This window comes from Podarcis muralis, chromosome 8, assembly GCF_964188315.1.
Source record: "Podarcis muralis chromosome 8, rPodMur119.hap1.1, whole genome shotgun sequence".
Taxonomy (NCBI): domain Eukaryota; kingdom Metazoa; phylum Chordata; class Lepidosauria; order Squamata; family Lacertidae; genus Podarcis; species Podarcis muralis.
The window spans coordinates 43,892,153-43,915,110 of NC_135662.1; the positions used below are offsets into that span (position 1 = coordinate 43,892,153).

Genomic DNA, 22,958 nt, shown 5'->3' on the forward strand with positions numbered 1-22,958 from the left:
TTTAAGCTGCATAAGTAGGGAGGGGAAAAGAGGATTTCTGCCTGCACTTCCCTTTTCTAAATGGCCCTGCTGGCTTTCCCAAGTCACTTCTAATAAGAGAACAAGATGCCTGAGTCTGCCAAACCACTTTTCCACCTTACCTGCCTCAGTTGAAGTGCTGGCGTTTTCTGCTGTAGAATGAGTATTCCATATTATGTATGCAGTCCCTGTTCACTTTTGCATGTGCAAGCTCCATCTCTTTCTGTCATATCTTTTCATATGTAGTTGTTTTTGGGGATTGCAGCCCTAGATAAAGCTGTGTTGTAATAGAATACGCTAATAAAACTTTCCTAGGCAAGCCTCTAGTACATCAGCTCCTCAGTATTATGGTTTAGGAAATATTCTAGGAATCCATCCTGGAGCTTGCATGGCCTGAGGTAACTGCCCAAGAAGCCTGTGTTTAATGCCTGCTGTCTTCAAAAGGCAGAAGCAAAATTCTCTTGTATTTGGAGCATCTTCTTCTGAAGGGGAATGAAACTATTAAGATGTAACTATATATGGCATGCAGTGACTGGTGTGTGAAAACTCCTTATGTTATAAAATGTTAAGTACCATGCTGTTGGCAGTCTTTTAGTATATTTCTGCTCAACCCCTTGTCCTTTTGGATTTATTAAGGAAATATAATTTAATTCCCAGGCAAGAGTTTTTAAAGATGTAGGTATAAGATGAGGATCAAACGATCGGACAAGAAGTGGTCAGCCACAGTGCTACTCCTTGTGTTGCTTCACAGTGTCACCGGTATGCTACTACTGGTGTTGCTTCATTGTGTTGCAACAGCACACAGTTAATTGTTAAGGTGCTGGGCTGGGTTTGCATGTAACACTACACCATGATTTGTTAACTAAGGTTTGTTTAAACCATGTTTTAATGTTACATGCAAACTAGGCCAATATGCTTTTCCTAATGTGTGAACATTCCACATATTCTAGAATACTGATTAAAAAGGTAGCTAGTTTCAATATTTCTGTATACTTTTGCACTTTGTTTCATAACTTTTCTCTCGTAACTTAGTTTTGTTATGTACACGATCACTTCATTGTAATATACTACTACTTACTGATTTTTAATTTTTTCTTTCAGTGTCTGAAGAAAAAATACAGCAGCACGCAATTAATCAGGTATTTTAAAAATGTATATACATCTTTTAACTGCATAGTTCATGAGATATACATACAGTACTTTGTATTAGATATTTTGCATTAGATAGGTTAAAACCCATTCAATAATTTATAGGCAGATGTTTGTTGTTTCTGCCACACTACACTCCCTATGGTAAAAGGTAAATGACTGGATGGTTAAGTTCAGTCAAAGGTGACTATGGGGTGTGGTGCTCATCTCACTTTTCAGGCCAAGGGAGCTGGTGTTTGTCCACCGACAGCTTTCGGGGTCATGTGGCCAGCATGACTAAACTGCTTCTGGTGCAACGGGACACCGTGACAACTGCCAGAGTGCATGGAAATTATCTAACAGAGCTCAGTTGTTCCTATCCAGAGTAAGTTGGTTTTGCTGAAGATCTAACTGGAGCTTAATTTAGTTGCAAGTAATTCATCTCCTTTATTTGAATAAAACTTAAGCACAACTAACTTTCTCTGGATTAGAGCCAAAAACTGCATGCATATAAATATTTACCAGCAGTTAATTCCATTTAGAGGATCATAGAGTGTAGCCCTAATGTGGAGATGCTACTAGGCTGGCAAAGATTCAGAATTCCTCAGCCATCATGAACTTCAGCTTATTAAGAAAAAAAAATACATAATATTTTGACTGTAAGAGGAAGACAAGGGGGAAATTAATTAGCAGTTTAACAAGAATTGGCAAACAAAATTGGAGATTAATTCCGTTTATCCAAGTTACTGCCTACACAAATCAGTTTGTTGAACCAGATTGTGCAAACTGTCTCATTTCATTAATGCATGTGATTTTGTACAGTCTTGTATGAACAAGTCAGAAGCTAAAAGAAAGTGGTATGTTTTGACTTAGCCAAGGAATTATGTCTTGATACTTTCTCTCCGCCACTCCCACCCCACTTAAGATAGTCTAGCTCCCACCACAGCCCACTCCATGGGACTAAAGGGTTAAACCTTTCCCCCTGTGCCACTGACCCCCATTTCATCCTCTTTTTGTGGCTTCTTTCTGTAGTTTTTAACCCTTTGTCATCTATAAGTGGGCACTGGCTGCTGCATTCCCAAGTTTATTTACTTAAAACATTTTAATGCCAACTTTCATCTTATCCAATTTCAGGGCATAACACAAATACAAAAACAGGAGGATGGAGAATAAAATTTAAAACACAGTAAAGCTTACTCCCATTTTTTCTCTTTCTGGTTGCCTTTCCTGGACTAGACAGAATATATTTTATTTCACGTTTTGTATATTTTTTTACATTTTAAACAACCACATTGCTAAATTTAAAAGGTTTAAAACATCATTGCAACTTAAATAGCCTTTTAAATAGCTTCCCTAATGGAAATCCCTGCTTTTCCGAACTGTTCTGTCTTGCTTGGGTTATGCAGTCAAGATGCAGAAGTTACTGTATCACGGCAGGGTTAGCCAACGTGTGCCTTCCAAATGTTGTTTGAATACAACTTCCATCAACCCCAGGCAATCTGGCCAATAGTCAAGGATGATGGGAGTTGTAGTCTAGGAGCATCCAGAGGACACCACAGTGGTTGATTTATCAAGTCAACTGAGACCCTTGTCTCACTTGCATTGGACAAGGAAATCCTGGGTATTCTTAGACACAACCCCAAGGCTAACCATTATTGAGACATTTAATGACCACTGTGATTCCTTATGGAACGGGGAAGACCATCCTTCAAAGGTCACCTGGTTTATGCGTTCACTGAGGTCACACATTTCATGTAGAAAGTACATGAAACGACCTCGGCAGAGAGCTGCTCCACGCAGGTGGCCATAACATGAGTAACATAATGCACAGTAAACCAGTGTTGCGTGGGTGCACCAGGAGCATCCATTGATGGCGTCATGGCCCCTCTTGTGTGTCTCACAAGCCCTGTCCATCTCCACAAGATTGCTGTGAGGGTAAAGTGACCTTTCCGAGCTTCTCGGCAGTACAGGGAATGCAAGAAGAAATGCACATAGACACTCTGCTTCCTGGAATGTCACATTTGATGCACTGCAGGGAATGCTCGGAAGGTGAAAGTGGGACTCTTGCTTAGGAGCACTGAAAGCTGATTAGCTAATACAGGGAGACACAAAATCACTACTTCCAAGGTTTTTAATTTATACAGAAAACATGAAAACAAGTTCCAAGATATCTAACTTGCATCCATTTGAGTGGGTGGCCAGCTGCACTTTGTGATTTACATTTTTCTCTTTGCTCCTTTTCCTAAATAGAGTCAATAAAACAAAGCACTTATGGAGGCTGCCTCTGTTCAAACGTTAGTTGTTTTTACTCACTAATTGCAGCAGTTAGTGGGCCAGATTCAACTGAGCAGATGCACTAGCAGGAGCCAGAACAACAAATCCTGCTAGTGCAACGGGACTTCTTTCCCCTCTTCCCCTGTGCCCTCCCACCAAATTAGCTCTAGGGGGTCAGGAGAATTCCCAGAACAGCCCAGGTATTTTTCTGTGTGTGGAGAACCTTCTTTCTGACATGTGGAAACACTGAGAGAATGATCAAATTAGTGCAACATTGAATTCCATCCATTATGTTTAACATAAACCTATTTTATCTATCTGTTTATTTAAATGCGTTTATATCCCACTATTTTCTCCAAGGAGCTCAAGGTGGTATACAGGGTTCTCCCCCATCTCATTTAAACACAACAACCCTGCAAGGTAGTTTAGGCCCAAAGTTTTGAGTGAGGAGTTGAACCCTGGTCTCCCAAGTCATAGTCTGACACTGTAACCACTATACCACACAGGTTCACAAAAGGAAGAGAGACTGTAGTGATGATTTATTTATTGACAAGCCAGTATACCATTGCAATTTCAACAGAAAGCAGGATAATACAGGGACTATTCATGCTACTTGCATCAAAATATTTGGTGCTTCTCACGCTATCTGATGTGGTGGATCAGCATTCCCCACAGATACTGGTACCCTATTTGGTCCCTGAAGCATCCCACCCAAGCTGGGCTGTGGTGGAGTCACCGTGGACCAGCAACCGATGGCTCACAGACTGACATGGATTGTCCTTCCCTCACTCTGCACTCACTTACTGAGTACCTGACAATCACCAGCCATTAGTCCAGTGTTTCCCAACCTTTTTTGGGCAAAGGCACACTTGTTTCATGAAAAAAATCTCGAGGCACACCACCATTACAGCCCCGTGACGTCAGCGCGCAGCGTCACGCCGGGAGGGACGCACGAAAGTGTAAAATTCAATTTTTTCCCCTCCCCCTTGCCTTCCTTCTGTGCCAACCGCCAAAAAGCCAAGAATCGCGGGACCGCCGGCAGAGGGGGGGAGGGCGAGCGGAGGCAGCGGCGAGCCCCGTTCCTCCCCATCCGCCCCATTCCGTGCAAGGAGCGCGAACAGGTGTGAGAAGGGGGTCAAACCTGCGGGTCGGCGCCGGGGAACCTCCAAGCTTTGGGGGGGGGGGGGGGAGGCAGCAAAGCGAGGCAGGAAGGAGAGCGCGGCTTGGCGAAGTACTCGGCGGCGAAGGCCAGCAGGTCCGGCGGCCGGTGCCGCAGCACCTCCACCGTGTAGCCCTGCAGCAGCTCAGTCAGACCCGGCGGGATCTCGATGCTCATCTTGTAGCCGAGGCGCGCGGGAGACTCAACGGACGGGCCCGGGAGAGAGAGAGAGAGAGAGAGACACGACGGAGAGAGAGCGGGAGTCCCTGCTCGCCGTCGCCACCGCTACCACTACTGTGGTGGTTGGTCGTGGCCGCCGCCGCCGCCCACCTCTATCTATCTCTCCCCCTCAGCTTTCTACGCGGGCCTCGAGCCGGAGGTGGGGGTGGCCGCCGCCGCTTTCTCCGCCTCCATGTCCTGCCTCCTCCTCGAGCCCTCCGTCAGCCCTGAGGGAACCGCCGTGCTCGCGCCGCCGCTCTCTGACACACGAGAAAGAGAAAGGAACGGAGCGGCGGGGTAGTCGGGGGAAGGAGGGGCCGGAATGGAAGCGCGAGGCGAGCTGCGCATGCCCAGCAGGAAGCGGCGGAGAACGCCACAGAGAGAGAGAGAGAAGCAAGGGAGGGCGGGGAGTGGGCGGGAACATGCTTCATGCGTCACAATAACGGACAAGAGGCGCTCGAGGGATAGATTAGGACCTAATTTGACTTTTACAAAAAAAAAAAAATCTTTCGAATTTTCCCCACGGCACACCAGGCAACAGTGGTTGGGAAACACTGCATTAGTCAATACTTGGTACCATTGTTAATGACTTTGGAACTGCAGAAAGATTAAGTATGGGGGCCATGAAACAAAATAGCAAAAATGGTGCTTTGCATAATGTAACCCTCACCTTGCAACATCCATTTCCCCTTATTTTTGTTTCTCTTTCCACCCCACATCTGATTAGTGCTGCCTTCTTCCTGACTGACAATTTTTCTCCCAGAGCTGAGCAGGGAGCAGTTCCATGGCACTCCTGCTGTGTGTGTGCCAGTTGAACCTGGGGAGAGCTACCTGAGGCACTTTTGAGAAGCTTAGCTGCTCTAGCAAACAAAACAACAACAACAAAAGTCACTCCTGTCATAGTGGTTCAGCATCTCCTGCTGCAAGTGCGTACTCTCCTTCTCAGGTAGCTGCACTGGAAGTCCTCTGGTCACTTACTGTTACCTCTCTGCAATGTCCTTAGGGATAACTTTGAGCTTTGGTCAGGGGTCCCAGCTGACTTGTTTATTTAAATCAGTTCTTGGATAATAGCCATCACCTGGCTTTTTATATCTCATTCCCTCTTGTTGAAATCGTTCAAAGGTTTTCCACTCATAATACACTGAGGGTAAATTTCAGATCTACAGATGTTTGTGATATCAGTGTTGTTATCTGTATTTGCATATTTCCTGTATATATCCTCAGCTGCAGAAGTTCATTTGTATCATTTAGGGATTCCTGGGATTCAATCTACACAACATTCAGAAAAGTACAGTTATAAATAGATTCCTGGTCGCTAGTCAATTTCAATCAGTTCGTTTGTCTGTTTGTTTATTCAGCTTTCACCTCAACCCATGCTAAGCCCTGTAGGCAGTTCGCCATATAAAGCCACTAAATTGCAACACAAAATAAAACAAATAAAACCACCAGTAAAATCAGTTGGAAGATTCCAAAAGTGTCCTTCCCTTCCACACGTGAAAGGTGTCTTCTAGTCATGGAAGGATAGTTTATGCCACATCCTAGATCTTTTTTTAATCAGAAAAGTTAAGCAGAATCCAAAGATGTGGTTTCTCTAGTGCAAGATAAAGCAGAAGTCCCACAGAACCTGATATTATAGTACTGCACATATCCTTGTGCAAGCATTTGTGAAATATGTGGGTTATAAATCTGCTCATAAATAAATAAATCTAGCAAATCCCTGAGAACCATGCATGAGAGGACTCCTTGCTACTCAACTTCTGTAAAAAGATAAGTCTCATCTCTTAATATTCATTTTCCCCTTTAAAGAACATAGAACTACTTGTTCAATAAAAAATATACTGAGAATCCATTTTCCTTATCTGCTAACAAGGATTCCAGAGTGCCTTCCTACAGCAAATTTCACTCATTACCCATCACTTCATTACTTTGTTAATGAAGGTTGACTGGTGGTGAGCAATGCAGATAAGATCTGTTTCAGCAAGCAAGTGCTATTTGTTTGGCTGATGTGGCCAAAGCAGACAGCATCCATGCTCAAGAGGGAAGTGCAAGCATACACTGGAAACATCAAGGGCTGCAGTAGTAGTTGGCGGTTTTTTCTAAAGAAACCAAAACCCTAAGGGAGTGAGAGTCCCAAAAAGCATGCTTAATTGCTACAACATGCTGGGTGAATGTTGGGGCAGTGGGGGGGGGGGATGGAAAATTGGAGGGGAGAGAGAAAGGAGTGGGGCAGATGGAATCCCGAAAAGCAGCTCTCTACGCAGCAACATTTTTAGCAGGCCCCAATAGAGGAACATTCTAAGAGTTCTCTGGTTTCTTTTTTCCTCTCTTAGAACTTCAGATTCTATTCTTCAGAGGAACCTGAAAGAAAACCAAAAAACTGGGTCACTGGTGAAAAGCTTGACAAGCCACGTAAAGCTCTTATTGAGACTGGACATTCTCAGGGAGATGCTGACCCTATTCTAGGGATGGCAGGCTCCTTGACCACTGGATTATCTGAAGAGTCGCAGAAGATTAAATCGCTTCTTAAACAGTTCAGGCAAGTAAATTTACCACCAGTTCTGCGCCCTTTAAACAAAACTTTAATCAAAAGCAATCACTGGAAAACCATAGATGGGATGCAAGAGAAACGAAGATCTTTCCTTTACGATTTCTGCAAAAGGTACACTGGCAAAAGCAGACCCCGGACTCACCTTACGCGCATGGTGTCCAGAATCTATGTGGAAGATAAGCACAAAGTCTTGTACTGTGAGGTGCCTAAGGCAGGTTGTTCCAACTGGAAGCGGGTTTTGATGGTGCTCAGTGGCGTTGCTGATTCTGCTGCTAACATTACGCATGATGCTGCACATTATGGAAAGCATCTCAGAAAACTAGACAGCTACAATCTAAAAGGGATACACAAGCGTTTAAAGACGTACACCAAAGTTATATTTGTACGGGATCCCATGGAAAGATTAGTGTCTGCATTCAGAGATAAGTTTGAACATCCAAACAGCTACTACCACCCTGTATTTGGGAAGGCAATTATTAAGAAATACAGACTTAATGCAGATAGAGTGGCATTGGCAACAGGCTCAGGAGTGAAATTTAAAGAGTTCATCCAGTATTTGTTAGATTCCCATCGGCCAGTAGGTATGGACACTCACTGGGAACAGATCAGCCAACTCTGTTATCCTTGTGCTATCAACTATGATTACATTGGAAAATTTGAGACTTTGGGAGATGATGCCAATTATTTTTTGAGACTAATAGGTGCACCAGAGGGGCTGACTTTTCCTAATTTCAAAGACAGGCATTCCAGTGAAAAAAGAACAAATTTAGAAGTTGTCAGACAATACTTGGCAGAAATTTCCAACACAGAAAGACAGCAGATTTACAACTTTTATTATCTGGATTATTTAATGTTTAACTACAGTGTACCATATGTATAACCCTGGCTTGGATTGGTTTAGTATGTAAGCAATTTTTACCATTTAGTTTGGGAGCAGAAGAAACGCAACAAGTTATGAGGAGAAAATTAATTGCACTGAAATGTCTGGACAGAAAAACACTTTTACATTAAGAAAGTTTTAGAGTCTTCAAAGCAATGTATCTAAAGGGAATAAGCCAAGCATTCAAAACCTCTGAAATTGCATAATATTATTGTATCTAGTCATGTTTCATGAATGTATTTTTGTATTTCCAAGGAAATATTAAGTAAAAACTAGCTTTCTTAACGAATTTGTATGTTGTATCTCAGCATTCATAGAACATCAAAATGTACTGTTGGGGTTGGATTGGTTGCTAGTAAGCAAGTCCAGCTGGAATAGAACTTTGTTAGAAATAAAATGGCTGTACCAGTCATAGCTCCTGCCCACCTAGCAGTTCGAAAGCACGTCAAAGTGCAAGTAGATAAATAGGTACCACTCCAGCAGGAAGGTAAACGGCATTTCTGTGCTCTGCTCTGGTTCGCCAGAAGCAGCTTATATCAGGAGTGCATGCAGGAGCCAGGCCCTGTGACCAGTAGGGCTTCACAGGACTGGGGCCTTCCTAAATTTGTTCTGGAGAGGCAAGGCGCGGCCGCAGGGTGAGGCTACTTGGTAACTCACTGCACCTGGTGGCAAGAGCCAGGAAGGGATATAAGGTTAGCATTTCCCTTCAGCTCTTTGCCACAGCAACACGTTTCCTGCCTTGCTGCGTTTGGCTCCTTGCTTCCTGATTCTCAGACCCCATCTCCTTGACTCCTTGCTTCTTGACCCCCGGACCCTTGACTTCATGACTCCCTGCTTCCTGACCCTTGGACCACTGGCTTCTGGACTTTTGTTCCTGCTCCCACCCTGCCATCTTGCCCCCGGTCCCGACGTCCTCAGCCAGGACTTTGATTGCCCGTAGACTGGACCATGACAGCTTAGTCATGCTGGCCACGTGACCCGGAAGCTGTACGCCGGCTCCCTCAGCCAGTAAAGCGAGACGAGCGCCGCTGCCCCAGAGTCGTCCACCACTGGACCTAACGGTCAGGGGTCCCTTTACCTTTACCAGTCATAGGAACTTAAGAAGTAGTTCATCTAGTCCAGGATCCTGTTCTCACAGTGGCCAACCAGATGCCTATGAGAAACCCAGAAGCAGGACCAGACCACAACAGCATTCCAACAACGGAGATGCAAGACACCCATCATGGTTAGTAGCCATTGATAGTCTGATTCTCCATGAATTTGTCTTTTAAAGCCATCCTAGTTGGTGGCCATCATGGCTTCTGGTGAAAGCAAATTCCACAGCATAACTGTGTGCTGTGTGAAGAAGCGCTTTATCCTGAATCTTTCAACATTCAGCTTCATTGGATGAACCTGAGTCCTAGTGATATGAGAATGGGAGAAGCAGTCATTTGGGGAGCATGGGAAACTCAGTCCACCACCCCTCCTTCACCATTCCCAGTTGTGTAGTACCAACTGGCTTTCTAACTGGACTTGCGTATCCATGGCAGCTGGATCACTAATCAACATCTCATCCAGCTTGGACCATAATACTGTGACATGGTTAATTACTCCTCAGTTACTTTCCCACCAGGAAATCTGAAAAAAACTTTCACATCAAGCTAAAATCATTGAAGAATTTACAATATGTGTTCAGCTTTGACCCTCTGAATGGTCACCTTGTGAAATGTGAGCTGGTAGGCTGAAGAGATGACTCTACAGAAGGTGATTAAAAGTAAGCAGCTTCTGCTTTTTACTCATTTTCTTTTGCTGTGGGCCAAAATTACAGCTGTCCAGCTTGCTATCACTTGCTGAACTGCATGTCCTGTTCCAGGAAGAGGCTTTGGAGCAGGGCCAAGGGTGGCCTGGGGGAGTCTTGAGGGCCAGGCAAATAGGCTCCCAGCCTGAGGTTCCCCAGCCCTGTGCTAAATGATAGCTCCAGTACTCAGCACCAGATGGGAATAGAAGGAGACCATAACCTTAGTTGCTAAAAATCATATTTTGTTAGCACAAGTATCCTATGATTAATTTTTCCATACATTCTCCTAGAGCAGAGGTGGACAAGCCTTTTGCCCTCAAGGACCACATGGAGCAATGTGTGACCATTGGAGGGCCTAAGTTGGTGGCATCAACGTGGTCTGAGTGCGCGCGCACACACACGCACAAACATTGCCATAGTCTCTCCCTGCTCAGACCAAGAAAGGCAGGCTTCTCCATCACAGCAATGAGTAAGAAATCCTTTTAAAGTGGGGATTACAGGGGCAGCAGCCAGCGTGATCCTCACTTTCAAAGTCCCTGATGAGGCAGAGGAGAGCAGATCCTTCCCCACCCTAGCAATGAGAGATGGTGCTTCCTTTAGTTCCCCCAAACAGCTTCTTCCCCATTGCAATCACACACCCTCCAACCCAGCAATCAACTATGGGGCCGGCTGGGAGGAACACAGTTCACGTGGTGCTCCTCTACCCCTTCTGGAACAGTGTGCCATTGCAGTGGAGTCTGAGAGAGAACCCTTCCCATACCTAACTTCCCTTGTATTCTGAGAGTCATTTTTGGTGCTTAAGAGACATGAATGAGCACAAATATATGGCAGCCACCTGCTCTCCAGGCTTAGGATCATAGCAGCTGAAATGCAACAGCAAAAGTCACTGCATTCCCCTCCTTTGGCCATGTCTGCAAGCATATCTGTGATGGTAGTGACAGTCTTCTTGAATAGCAAAGTAAGATGAGAAGTGACAACGCCAGTCCTGATCTGAGGTTTTCCCCCCTCCTCTTATAGCCAACCAAGCCCAAGAGGATCTGCAGTTTCGACATTACAGAAAGGGAAGGGATGGCAGGAACCTTTTGAGAACACAAAGCACTAATAAACAGTACAGCACTCTTCAGCATCTTGAGATTGGTTCTCCATTCTTATAATTTCTGTTGGATGCATCCTGTTTTTGTGAGAACATAGGAGCAGTGGCAATAATGGGAGACCCATGTAATGTCACAACTATATTCTGTCTGAAGCACTCTGAAGTTCAGAAGCCAGATGTGCACATGAAACAAGGTTGGATTAATAAAGCAATTAATCTGTACATATTTGTGTCATTCCCACCATTTTTAGAAATGAGCTGAAATCCTGCTTAAATTATATAACTTTCAGTTTTCCAGCTTCTGAAAAACTCCTGGAGGGCTACAAGTTCCCCATTCCTGACTTAAAGCGAAGGTCTGGTGAGCAAAAACTAATTGTGAAATTTTAAAATTAGGCCTAATCTAAAAATTTTACCCTCTTCACTAAAACCATGGTGGTCATTTGAATCTGCAAAGTTGATCTGAAATTGCTAGCAATGTGTAGCAGCAGTAAACAAGTGTTGATCTTGTTGTAGCTACACTTTCATATCAAACAAAAGCTTGATTCCTGGAACTTTAGTGTTGGGATAGCTGCATTCGGATATCCTTAGATAGTTATGTATTGAAAGCTCCCTGTACCATTAAATGGCATAGTGTAAATTCGCAAAGCTGCAGCAAAATGTAACTCTGTGTTTAAAAATTGCTATTCCTTTTCATGCCTGTGCTTGTCAATGTGCTCTCTTTGCCTGTAGGGAAAAGTGGCAAAGAGGTATGGACAGTGCTTCCCAAGCCATATGCCAGCCAATCTTGGAGGCAAGCATTACCTGTCTTTATCGAGACAGGTTTATGGAAAGGACCAGATCTGGCACTGTTCCATCTGGATTAGATCTGTTATCCTACACAGCTGGTTCTAAATCTTCTAAGAACTTGAGATGACACCTGGTCTTGTTCATAGCCCACAGATGCATTACCCTTTCCTTGATGAGATTCAGGGTGCTCCGAGATGACCTGCTCATTGAACATTCATCCTGATTCAAAGCTGGAATTTATTGTGTCAAAGCAAGTGCTATCCCTCACTTATAGTGCCTCTTCCCATCACTTTCCTCATTACAAAAAGTCCAATCTTTGGGGGAAGATCTCCCAATTCACTACAATTTTGCATTTGCCAGCATGTGTTTGAATCCCACCTGAAACTAGTGACAGTCTGGGAGCCTCCTTAGTCTTGCTGACAAGTATGGACACATGCTGATAACAGATGGCAGTCTTGTCTGGTAGATGGATGGCTTTTGAGCATAGAGATTCTATTAGGATTCTATCAGGACTTCCTGTCCTTCTTGTGTGCAGAAGTACATTATATCTGGGGCAAATCAGAAGAATAAATGTTGGCACTGATTTCACAATAATAATGGCAGTTTGTAAAACATTGTGTTCTGGGAAGGGCTTTTTCATGTTCCCCTTTGGAGTTTCCCTTTGTCTTCTAATTTACTCTGCTTCCAGCTCTCCTCTTTGTTCCCCACATAGCTGCTAACAAGTTCATGTAGACACAGATCCACATGTTTTGCGAAGGAGGCAGGGAACATACAGGAATCTCACGTCCCATCCAAGCCTACAGAAGTTTTAAGTGTACTTAGAATTTGAAAATTTTAAAAGCTGAAAATTGCAGCAATACTGTATTGCCTCATTGCTAATACATAGGCAAGCAGGCAGAAATGGGAACAATAAACTGAATTTTGCTAATAATTCAGTATTAAAAAAATTCTCTAAAACTTACTGTAATAATAGTCTTAAGTAGTTCCAACATATGTCTTCAATCAAAATATGGCAGGTTGAATCAACCCTGGCTATCAGTGGGGTGACAGATGTTGTAGCCAGATCGCCCTCACATCCATTGGTTTGATTTGATGGCAGGTCAGTGGGACAAAATTCAGGTGCTTGTTTATCTCTGGTAAGAGAATTCAAGATTGTGACCTGCCTCCATATCATATTTTGAAAGAATTCACTCTAGAGTAATGCATAGGACTGTTTGCATGTCACAGAAAGCAATAAAAGAAATAGCAATGTTCTTTTTTGTGCTTCTGAGATCATGCATTAAGTGAAAAAAATGTACCTCTCCTCATTGAAGAGAGTAGTTTCACCTTCTGGCATCTTTGTCTTTAATTGCATTCTGTAATTTGGGAGAGATGCTTTATGTAAATGACAATTCTTATTGCCAAACTAATAGTGCTTCTTTAAACTACCTTTCATTAAATCTTCATTTTACCTTGATGCACCAAACCATCTATAGTTTTATGTGCAAGTAGTTTAATTCATGCAAACAAATAAGGCACATGCAAAAGAACAATTGTTTGTGCAGACTTTAAGACTACAAAATCCATGATGTGGTGCAGTCTTAACCAAACGTACAAATTACTGTTTATGCAATAACACTACGGTGCAGTGCAACAGCAAGTAAAATATAACATCCAGAAGAACATTCATTAGTTAAAAGGAGGACTTGATCACCAAATCAATGATTCTGCTAAAACTTGTGCTATGTAAGCAGTTCAAGTAAATTTGCAAGTAAATGCTGATCTAGATATCTGGCATCAGATTGAAAACTCAGCCATTGTTGTTATTATTTTTTAAGTCCAGATAGCTGCTGCAGGTTCACTTAGGGTGCCCCTGTCCTTTCCCGGAGAAAACCCTTTATTTGGTGCTAAATTGAAGCAAACATTAATTTGGAGAAACCCCAAATTGTTGTTTGCTCTGATTGAGTGCTAAAGAGCGGTTTTCCCCTGGGGAAAGCAGTGAGATAAGAGGAAGTGTGGATCAGCCCTTTGTTATAAAGGCAGCCTGGGTATTTTTAGTTGCAGGAACCAAAAAGTGGACTCTGGCCATATTTTCTTCATGCCACAGACCACAGAATGAGTCCTATATAGCCATGTTAGCCTTTTTTTAAAGAATGCATTTGAGCAGAAACAAAGAGTCTCATGGGTACTGCCAAGCCATCCTATGATTCATAGTACACATGGGCCAGACTTGAAAGCAAAAATCACACTAAACACTTCTTATGCAAATGTTTTAAGACACGGGAGTAACGTGCAAAAGCATAGTGCGAAATCACCTCTATTGACTTTCAGTGCATCTCCTTTCTTCCCCAAGCATCCTTTTTGCCAAAGGAAACAAGCTCTCCTGGGGAAAGCTTAAGGGATGCTTGCTGCTTTCCTTCTGCCAAAGCTGTTCTGCTTGCTGAGCAGTGTGAATATGCTGAACGAGAGAATCTGGGTACTTCTCAGTGCTTGGACTTTCCATTCATTCGCGTTTATTATGCCTAGACTACGTACCTTGGCACAGCAGCAAAATCCAAGGATCAAACCATTGTGGGGCTTCACAGAAAGTTCTTTTGCTGCAGTTAGAGGTAGCAAGAAATGCCAGCCTTTTCAGTCCTGGCAACCACCATTTAATAGAAGGCCATGAAAGGCCTCTCACTCTCTTTCTGCCTCTTAACCACAGAACAGTACCCTTTTCATGTTAAAAGGCCTCTGAAGTAATTGGAAGTTCTAAGTATCCTTGGGAAGGAAATATGCCATCTCTTCCTATTCTTAGTTCTTGCTTCAGTTCTTCACATTCCACACAAATTGAACTTATTCAAAAGTCAAGTATTTCCCTAGCCTGTATTTATGCTGTGGGCGCCTTGGACTCCACCTCCTTAGTGATAAAAGACTCATTGGGAGCTTCCAAGCAGCTGAAACAAACATTTTTACCCAGAGTTGAATCTGTGTAGTGTGTATTCAGAAACACTTTGAAAATCCACTCCCCCCCCCCCAAAAAAAATTTTATTGAGTCCATTCCCAGCCCTCCACTTTTTGCAAGTTAAGGATAGTTGGCCCCACATTATCTGGAAGATACCCATCTGTTCACTGTGCTTTCTGTTAGTTTTGCAGCCTTGTGCCAACTCTTGCTAAATCCCAGATCCCTTGAGCATGAATAATTTTGAACAACTACATGTGACCACAACCATTCAAAAGTCACCAGGTTTGTGAAAAATATAGTGTGCTCTTCAGAAGACTAAAGGACTCCATATCCAACATGGATTTCTCTCCCCTCTCCTCACTGTAGTACCTGTGCCCTGCAAGCAGCCTTTCCTGGAGTTCAAGGGACCTTTCGGGAAAGGCCTGGAATGTGATAAGTGAGACTACAGTGTGTCAATGAGAACTGGGTGAGGACAGCTTGAGTGAACAGAGCTTCTGGTATGGAAGCTGTTTCTGTCCATACCCACCCCTGTTTCCACCTCCCAATACAGCCCCCACAACTCTATGCCAGGCCCATAGGCACACCCACCCACTCCAATTGTTGAGGCGGAACATGAAGCAATATCAGGATGTTGAGCAACGTCAGGACATTGTGTTGGGCCCCCTCAATGTTCTTTGGAAGATGGCGCCTCTGCTCAAGTCTTTCCTGAAGGTCATCCAGCTGCCATGAGAGACTTATTGAGTGATGTAGGGAGCTGCGGTCAGAGTGGCATTCCACTCATGTTACCGTTAGGATACAATCCTATTCAGACTGGAATTAAGAACGCATATTTAGTTTTTGCAATCTCATTTCAAAAAGAGATAAACACCTCACCTCTGCTAACTGGAATAGTGTTGCTTTCCTTTATGTTGTCCTGTAAAGTTAAACATTTGAGTCATCAGTGGTGGTGTTTTAGGAATAGCACGACTCATTCTGGGTTAGCAAAGAGAGAAGTTTTAGTTAACCACAAAGGAGCTAGCAAAACACCTCTAGGTCATCAAAGTTCAGGTACTGCCAGGAAAGTCTCTGATTAACAGTTTTAACATTCTTGATCTCCAAATGATTCTTTTACAAAACCAGTTTGCTTCCTAATCATGTTTTGCTTTGTTTTCGCTACTCTTAACTGGCAGCTTTTCTTTCTCTGCTGTCACCAATAGGATGTTTTAAAACAGGGCTGCTGTTGTCTTCTGGGGGAAAAAAATATTATAAATATCTTCTTCCCACTTCCAGTTGTAAAGGCTTCACAACTGGAGGCTTATAGATAATTATTTCAGCGATGCGTGTAGTTGAAAAGAATCTAACTTTGGCTCTGCAGTGTTCACGGTAGTAAAAACTCAGCATTGGCAGTCAAGTAAGCAGACGGGCAGTTTCAATGGGAAAGAAGACAGGCCTAGTGAACAACTGACATGTTAAGATATTTGTGTAGAGGGGACAATGTAGTGGAAAAGCCCACCATATTTGCCATCCTGTTTGGTCCAGTTTTTATTCAGGCTAGTTAAAAGCCACTTTTCAGCGTCTCGAAAGGCTAAAGCATTTAGTTGAGCTCCTCCTTTACTAGGGGGAAGACATGGTTTTGTGACTTTAATGTTTAAATGTTATTTAAAGCCTTGTGCCAGATGTATATTACACTGCTTCGTGTTTTCCTTAATGCTCCTGCAAGAAATCCCAGCTGCTGTCTGTATAAACCCACTGGCGGAGGAAGGGGGTGCAGTCCACCCAGGTGTCATCCCTGAGGGGGGTGACATCACCTCCCTGGGATTCTCGCCCCACCATGCGGGCGGCTAGCGCCCCCCCCCCCAGTGCACAGCATGTGTGCTGCTCCAGGTGCCGGAGTAGCTAGCTCCGCCTCTGCATATACCCATGCACACACACACCTTGTTTCTTTACAAATTTCTTTAGCTGTGTGTTGCACAGCCTCTGAAAAATTTACTTAAAGAGCATAAGGGTAAAAGCTCATGCAATGGTGGGCAGTGGTGCCACCAGGGCAGATCTGCGTGGTGGAAGATCGGGGCCCCACTCTGCAGAATGAGTCAGAAGAGCCCCCCAAACAAAGCAGGGCTACCTCCTATGTTTTGTTGCGTAATTTAATTATGAATATTTGTGCTTTGATGCTTGTGTCATTGAGTTTTAGGCTTGTACACCACTAAGAGGCCTATTTTGGCATTAAGCAGTATGAAGATACAGTAAATGGTTTTCAAAAGTTTGATTTTGTTTATTGCAAGATCAGAAATAGTATCTATTCTTCTGGCTAAACTAAAATGTTGTAAATAAAAATAGACTGGTGTTCTGAAGAAGATGGAGTTTGCAGTCTTGAACTTAGCCTTAGATTGCCCCACAAAGCAGCTTCTTGTATTCTTGGCTTTAAAGAAGGAATTCCTGTGACAACCTGAAATGTGAAAACTGTGGCACTTCAATTGTGTTAGATTCCATTGTGTGGGAATAATGGTCCAATGCAGTGTGAATCCAGCTCCTGCACATTTAATTCCTGGTAATTGAAGGAGCTTCTCTCCCCATATATGCCAATCTGTGTATTGAGATCTGCTGGGGCAGCCCTGCTGATGCCAACTTTAACCAAAGCTCATGCCATGGTGACACATAGCAGGGCCTTCTCAGACCTGGCACCCTAATATTGTAATTTCCTCCTGGTGGGAATATATATATATATATATATATATATCCCTTGTTCTTATCATTTTGCTGCCTGACCCTTGGAAGGTCACAATATGATCTGTGGTTGCTTTGTAACTATATGTTGTCCTGCTGTTGGTCTTTTCTGTATTATCATAGTTCTCGGGTTAAAATGCTGATATCTTATTTTGCATTTTAATATAAATTGTTCAGCACCCTGGGAACTTTGGTTGAAGGGTGAGCTAAAAATACTGATAGGTTGATAAGAAAAAATTACTAGACTGAAATGTGCAGAATGAGAGAATCTACACACCCTGAATGAGCTGTGTGTTGGATGTGCTCTTATAGTATTAAACACCTATCTAATAAAGCACTCTTGCCCTAAGTGCCACAGCAACTGTAGCGATTCATTTTGGGAATTGCACGCCCCATTGCTAAATTACTTGCTACTTATCTTGCAGGTTTTGTTCTTCCATTGTAACACTTTCCATATGTTTCCACGTTGTCTGTTTTATTTACTTTACAATTTGTTCTTCCATAGCAATTTCTTCTTTAACAATACACACACACACACACACACACACACACACACACACACACACTTCGGACTGGCAAATTACTTTCACGCCAGCTAAGGAAACAAGCCATTTTGCCGTATTAAAGGTTTTTCCTAAACACTGCAACAAAATCTGGAGGGACTTGTTCAAATGAATTGTAATGTTGTATTTTCTAGTCCCCTAGCATGGGATTATGTGTGCAGCTTCTGTGGGGAGAAGGTGTGCATGTGCTGGAGAACGATGGTAAAACTAAACCCCCTGGATGATGGCCAGCAGCAATGTCAAAATCCCTTGACTGATTTCCCATGGAGTTCTTGATCTAAATGTCAGGGGACGAAGCATCTAGTAAGGCTTAATGAACTGACCCAGCTAAGATTACAGTGCTGTAAATCTGTCGTTATTATGGATCTGGGAAGATTCAGTTTACGACAAAAGCTGGAGCAGTGTTTGGTGTGTTTTAAATCTGAGACAGAATACTATGCATCTTTATTGTGAGATTTGTTTGCTTTAAAAATGTGAAAGGTACGGATCTGCTTTGGACTACCGAAGTCCTATATATTCTGACCAGGAATGGCCCTCCCCAGAATCTGAAACCTTCATGGAAGCATGTGTTCTACCAATATGGACAGACGCCAAGTATGCACACAGCTGTGTCTCCCTACAGTCAATGAGGATGCTGTTGTACCATCTGTTTTGAAAGACTGGGTCTCTGTTGAGGAAAAATACATCATTAGATTCCCACCCTTGTGGATAATTTAAGATCTCTGTCCAATCTGCCATTTTAAGCAAGGTGCTTGGATGAGTTGTGGCACCTCAACTCCAGTCTTTCTAAGATGATACTAATTACTTGGATCCTTTCCAGTGTTTGCTTCAGGCCCAGTTTCAGGAATGAAACAGCTTTGGTCACCTTGGTGGCCAGTCTTCATCAGGAGGAAAGTGTCTCTGTTGGCTCTGCTAGGGCGCAACAGCTTTCGCTACCATTTATCACAATGTCTATTTGGGACATTCAGTGCTTACTTGAAATGACAGGATAGAGCTGTAAAGTCCTTGTGGCTCACAAGGAGACCCTCTAAGGACTCCAAAATGGCACACAGGAGCTCTCACTGCTAACATGCTACCTGACAGGGACTGGGTAGAGGAGGAATGGTGGAGACCATCTCCCCATCCTGACCCTTCCAGGGAGGAGGAAAGGGAAGACAGTATAGATTTACAACAGGGGTTTGAGGGATGTAGTAGCTCAGAGGCAGATGAGGGGGAAAGCTGGGAAATCATGGGAGAGCCAGGACAACACCCAGCTGAAATGTTGTCGTTAGAAAGCATTCCAGACCCTCCATCTCCCAGAACCCAGCAAGCCTTAAAAGTAGGAGCTCAAAGAGCTCAAAGACAGAGGGCATGTAGCAGCACCTGTAGAGGAGATGATGAGAATGACTAATGAGGAAATGGGAGAGATGGGGAGGTGGAGATTCACTTGGGACAACACCATTATATCCAAGAAGCTGGGTTCTATAGCCTCTCTCTGTAAAGACTGAAATAAAAAAGGACATTAAGAAACTATTCCTTGTCTTTATACTTTCCTGGGCAACCAGCTGGGAGCTGCCGGCAGCATCTTGACACTACCCTGCTCAACAGCTGTTGGGTGGGAAGCTGTATTTACTATGCTGGGCTCCCCACTTATGTGCATTTCACTTATGCACACTGGGACCTGGAACATGGTCCCCACATAAGTAGGGAATCGCTGCTTCAAGGATCTTTGGAAAGGGCCATCGCTCAGTGGTAGAGTACATGCTTTGCACACAAAAAGATCCCAGGTTCAATCCCTGGTGTTCCCAGGGAGGGCTGGGAATAACTTTTGCTGGAAAGCTGCAGCCAGTGACCTTAATGAGTCAGTGGTCTGACTTGGTGGATGGCAGGCTTCTGTTTTCAAACGTAAGGAACAAAGCAGATGAGCCACTGGAAAAACATTTTCCTTTTACAAAAAAAGACAGACAGACAGACAGACAGACAGGAAAAAAATACCTGCAAGAGACTTTGATTTTGTTTGGAGTAACAGCCCTTTAGGGATGAGCTGCATGACCCTTTGCCCCAGGCTATTTTCTTGCTCTAAATATCCCCTCCCCAAAATTTGCAACATGGAGGAACAAAGGGGATGCAGGAACTATATTGGTACCTACATTTTTGTCCAGCATGCTAACAGCATCTTTCAAGTAGATGTACATATATGTGATTGATATTGAGGGAAGTGACAAGGGGAAGACAAGGGATAAAGACATGCACACCAAGACTGTTGCACAGGTTGGTAGTTCCCAATATATTTGGGGTGGGGTTGTTTTTGAAGGCAATGTTTTTGTACATTGATTCCCGAGCAAAAATTGCTTGGGAAAGCAGTCATGCTGCAGCTCACCAAAGCAAACTTGAAAAGGGCCTGCATATATCAACAGCCTTCTGTTGATAAAGAAACAGTCTGAGAACTGTCAAGCAGTCTCTCCCCCCCCCCTCTGCTTCTTGGAAAAGCGTTAAGCACCTGTCTCTCCAGTGCTGTTGCTCTGAAGTCTCTTGCAGTTGCTTCAATGTGGTTTTTTGGTTTTTTTAAAAGGTAATCTGACCCTTGATCTCCTGCATCACATCTGTTTTGGCCCTAACAAGGGAATACTAGGAAAAAGAGAAGGGAGATGAGGCAGCGGTGGAGGAAGCCACTCGGATGCCTAGGGTAGCACACCCAGGGGCGGGGCGAGCCGGCCATAGGGGTGGGGACTCACCATGGGGCCTCCAGAGTCTTCCTGCCTCCTCCCACTGCCTGCCCTACAGCTGGGGGCAGTGGGCGGACCATTTGGGCAGCATGGAGCCTATGGTCACCCAAGCCACCGAGTCTCTCCCAGGAGAGACACATGGCTCGGGTGTGCTGAAGGCCACGCAGTGAGTGCCGCCCGGCATTTTGTTACACACACCCCTCAGTGATGACACCCAGGATGACTTCACCCCCCTTCCTCCGCCCCTGAGTTGAGGTGCAGGCAATGTTAACCCACAACAGAGAGCAGAGGAGCAGAAGAGGCAAAGCGGGGTATCAAACAAGAGATGGGTGTGAGAAAATGCATTGCACTTACATGTGCTTCAACTTCAATTCCACTAAAGATGATAACTTGAAGATTAAGCCTAACAGGAAATAAAAGCTTTCAGAATAAATTTAAAGGCAGAAGGGAAGCTGTAGGCAGAGCTAGCCCACTCAGGAGGTGAGGTGAAGCAACGGCCTCAGACAGCAAGATCCACAGTGGCAACAGATCCGGATGCTGATCTTTATTCCCCCTCTGTTCATGATGTAGATGTTCACTCGCTCCTTTTTCCCTGGTGGGGAGGAGGAATCATTTTGTGATTTGCCTCAGGTGCTGAAATGTATTGGGCCAGCCCTGGCTTTTGGCATCACCTAAGTGTCCTGAAAGGGTTGTTAGTGTCAAAAAAAGGTGCCCAATTCTGCCACTTTATTTAATCTAGGTTTTCCCTTTCAATGAAAATCCAATTAGTCTTATTTAAAAAGGAAAATGAAAGAAAAGAAAGTCTACTGCCATTGTCCCTTTTTGCAATACAGTATCTTAATGGCCAATTTGCAATATTAAGCTCCTGTCTAGAAGCACCTCAATGCTGTGAAGTAAAGCTATCCATTTCTCAGCTTTGCACAATCCAAGCAGGGGGAGTCTGAGTCTTAATTATCTCAGTCATGGGTGTAATGTAGGAACACGTTGCCTTGGATCTGTTTCAGTTCGTTCTGCCCAATGATGTGGAAAACTCCTCTTGCATGTTTGAGAACTGTCACCTGTTATGTGGATCCTTACCCTTCCTAGGTAATGAAATTTGCCAGCTATGGGCTTAGTTTATTTTATCAATTTATTTGATTGATTTCACACCTGCCTTTTACCCTAAGGCTTAACTTCTGCACCTCAGCAGTGGATAATGTTTCTCTGGTGGAGGGTATTGTCCCTACTGCTTTTTTTAAAAAAGCAATGATTAGATATATTTTAAAGAAAATCAAATTTTGATCTTTTGATCTTGGATAACTATTGTTCAATTACTCAGGTTTCATTCCTGAGTATAATATTGGAAAGTGTCATTTTGGATTATATTAATTGACTCAGCTCCAGTCAGGTGTCTGGCCTGCCTTTTCTTTTTATCCTGGTGGATGATTTATGCTCAGGGGCGGAGGAAGGGGGATGCAATGGGTGTCACCACTGAGGGGGGTGACAAAATGCTGGGTGGCACTCACTGCAGGCCTGGAGCGCGCCTGAGCCATGTGTCTCTCTTGGGAGAGACAGGGTGGCTTGGGAGCACTGCAGGCTCCGCACTGCCCAAATGGTTGCCCGCTGCCTCCCCTCCAGCTGTAGGGCGGCTGAGTGGGAGGAGGCAGGCAGACTCCGGAGGCCCCAAGGTGCGCCCCTATGGTGCCTGAGTGGCTTCCTCCACCACTGCTTATGCTGGCATGGGAGTACAGTCCTATAAGTCAGCAGTGTAGAACATTTGGTCCACAGGCCTGATTAGGCCCATTAAGGGTTCTAATTTGTCCAATTTTCCCCACACCATGTGACCTGTCCTACACTTGATGATGACAATAAGGGATAAATAACTAAATAAATAAATAAATAAATAACCACAGGTTTAGGGCAGAGAAAGACATGGCTCCCTGCTAAAAGACATGGCTCCCTGCTAAAAGGTGCTGCCTGATCAGTTGATTGATGGTGCCTTGGTCTCTACAATTTGATTTCAGACCCATGGACAAAGGAAAACGTCATAGTGACATCAAGTGCTTAGTCCCACCCACTGGTCAAAATGGCCCATGGAAGTGCCCGGGGTGGGGTGGGGTGGGGGAGGTCAGGATCAGACCTGCCCTGCAGGCTGGGACCAATTTCTCACCCCTGAATTACCTTCTCATGGGCCTTGCAGCTC

The 22,958-nt window shown here is 44.0% G+C and overlaps 1 protein-coding gene across 3 annotated transcripts in view; it reads left to right on the forward strand.

The window, feature by feature from the left end:
- The window catches only part of CHST9 (carbohydrate sulfotransferase 9), a 54,952-nt gene extending 46,437 nt beyond the window's left edge, over positions 1–8,515 (forward strand). For all 3 annotated transcript variants that reach the window (XM_077933084.1, XM_028737109.2, XM_077933085.1), the window contains 2 exons: positions 1,120–1,157; positions 7,129–8,515. In XM_077933084.1, the coding sequence (XP_077789210.1) occupies positions 1,120–1,157; positions 7,129–8,226 (1,136 nt within the window). In that variant the 3' untranslated portion in view covers positions 8,227–8,515. The remainder of the gene's footprint in view (positions 1–1,119; positions 1,158–7,128) is intronic.
- The last annotated feature ends 14,443 nt before the right edge of the window (positions 8,516–22,958 follow it).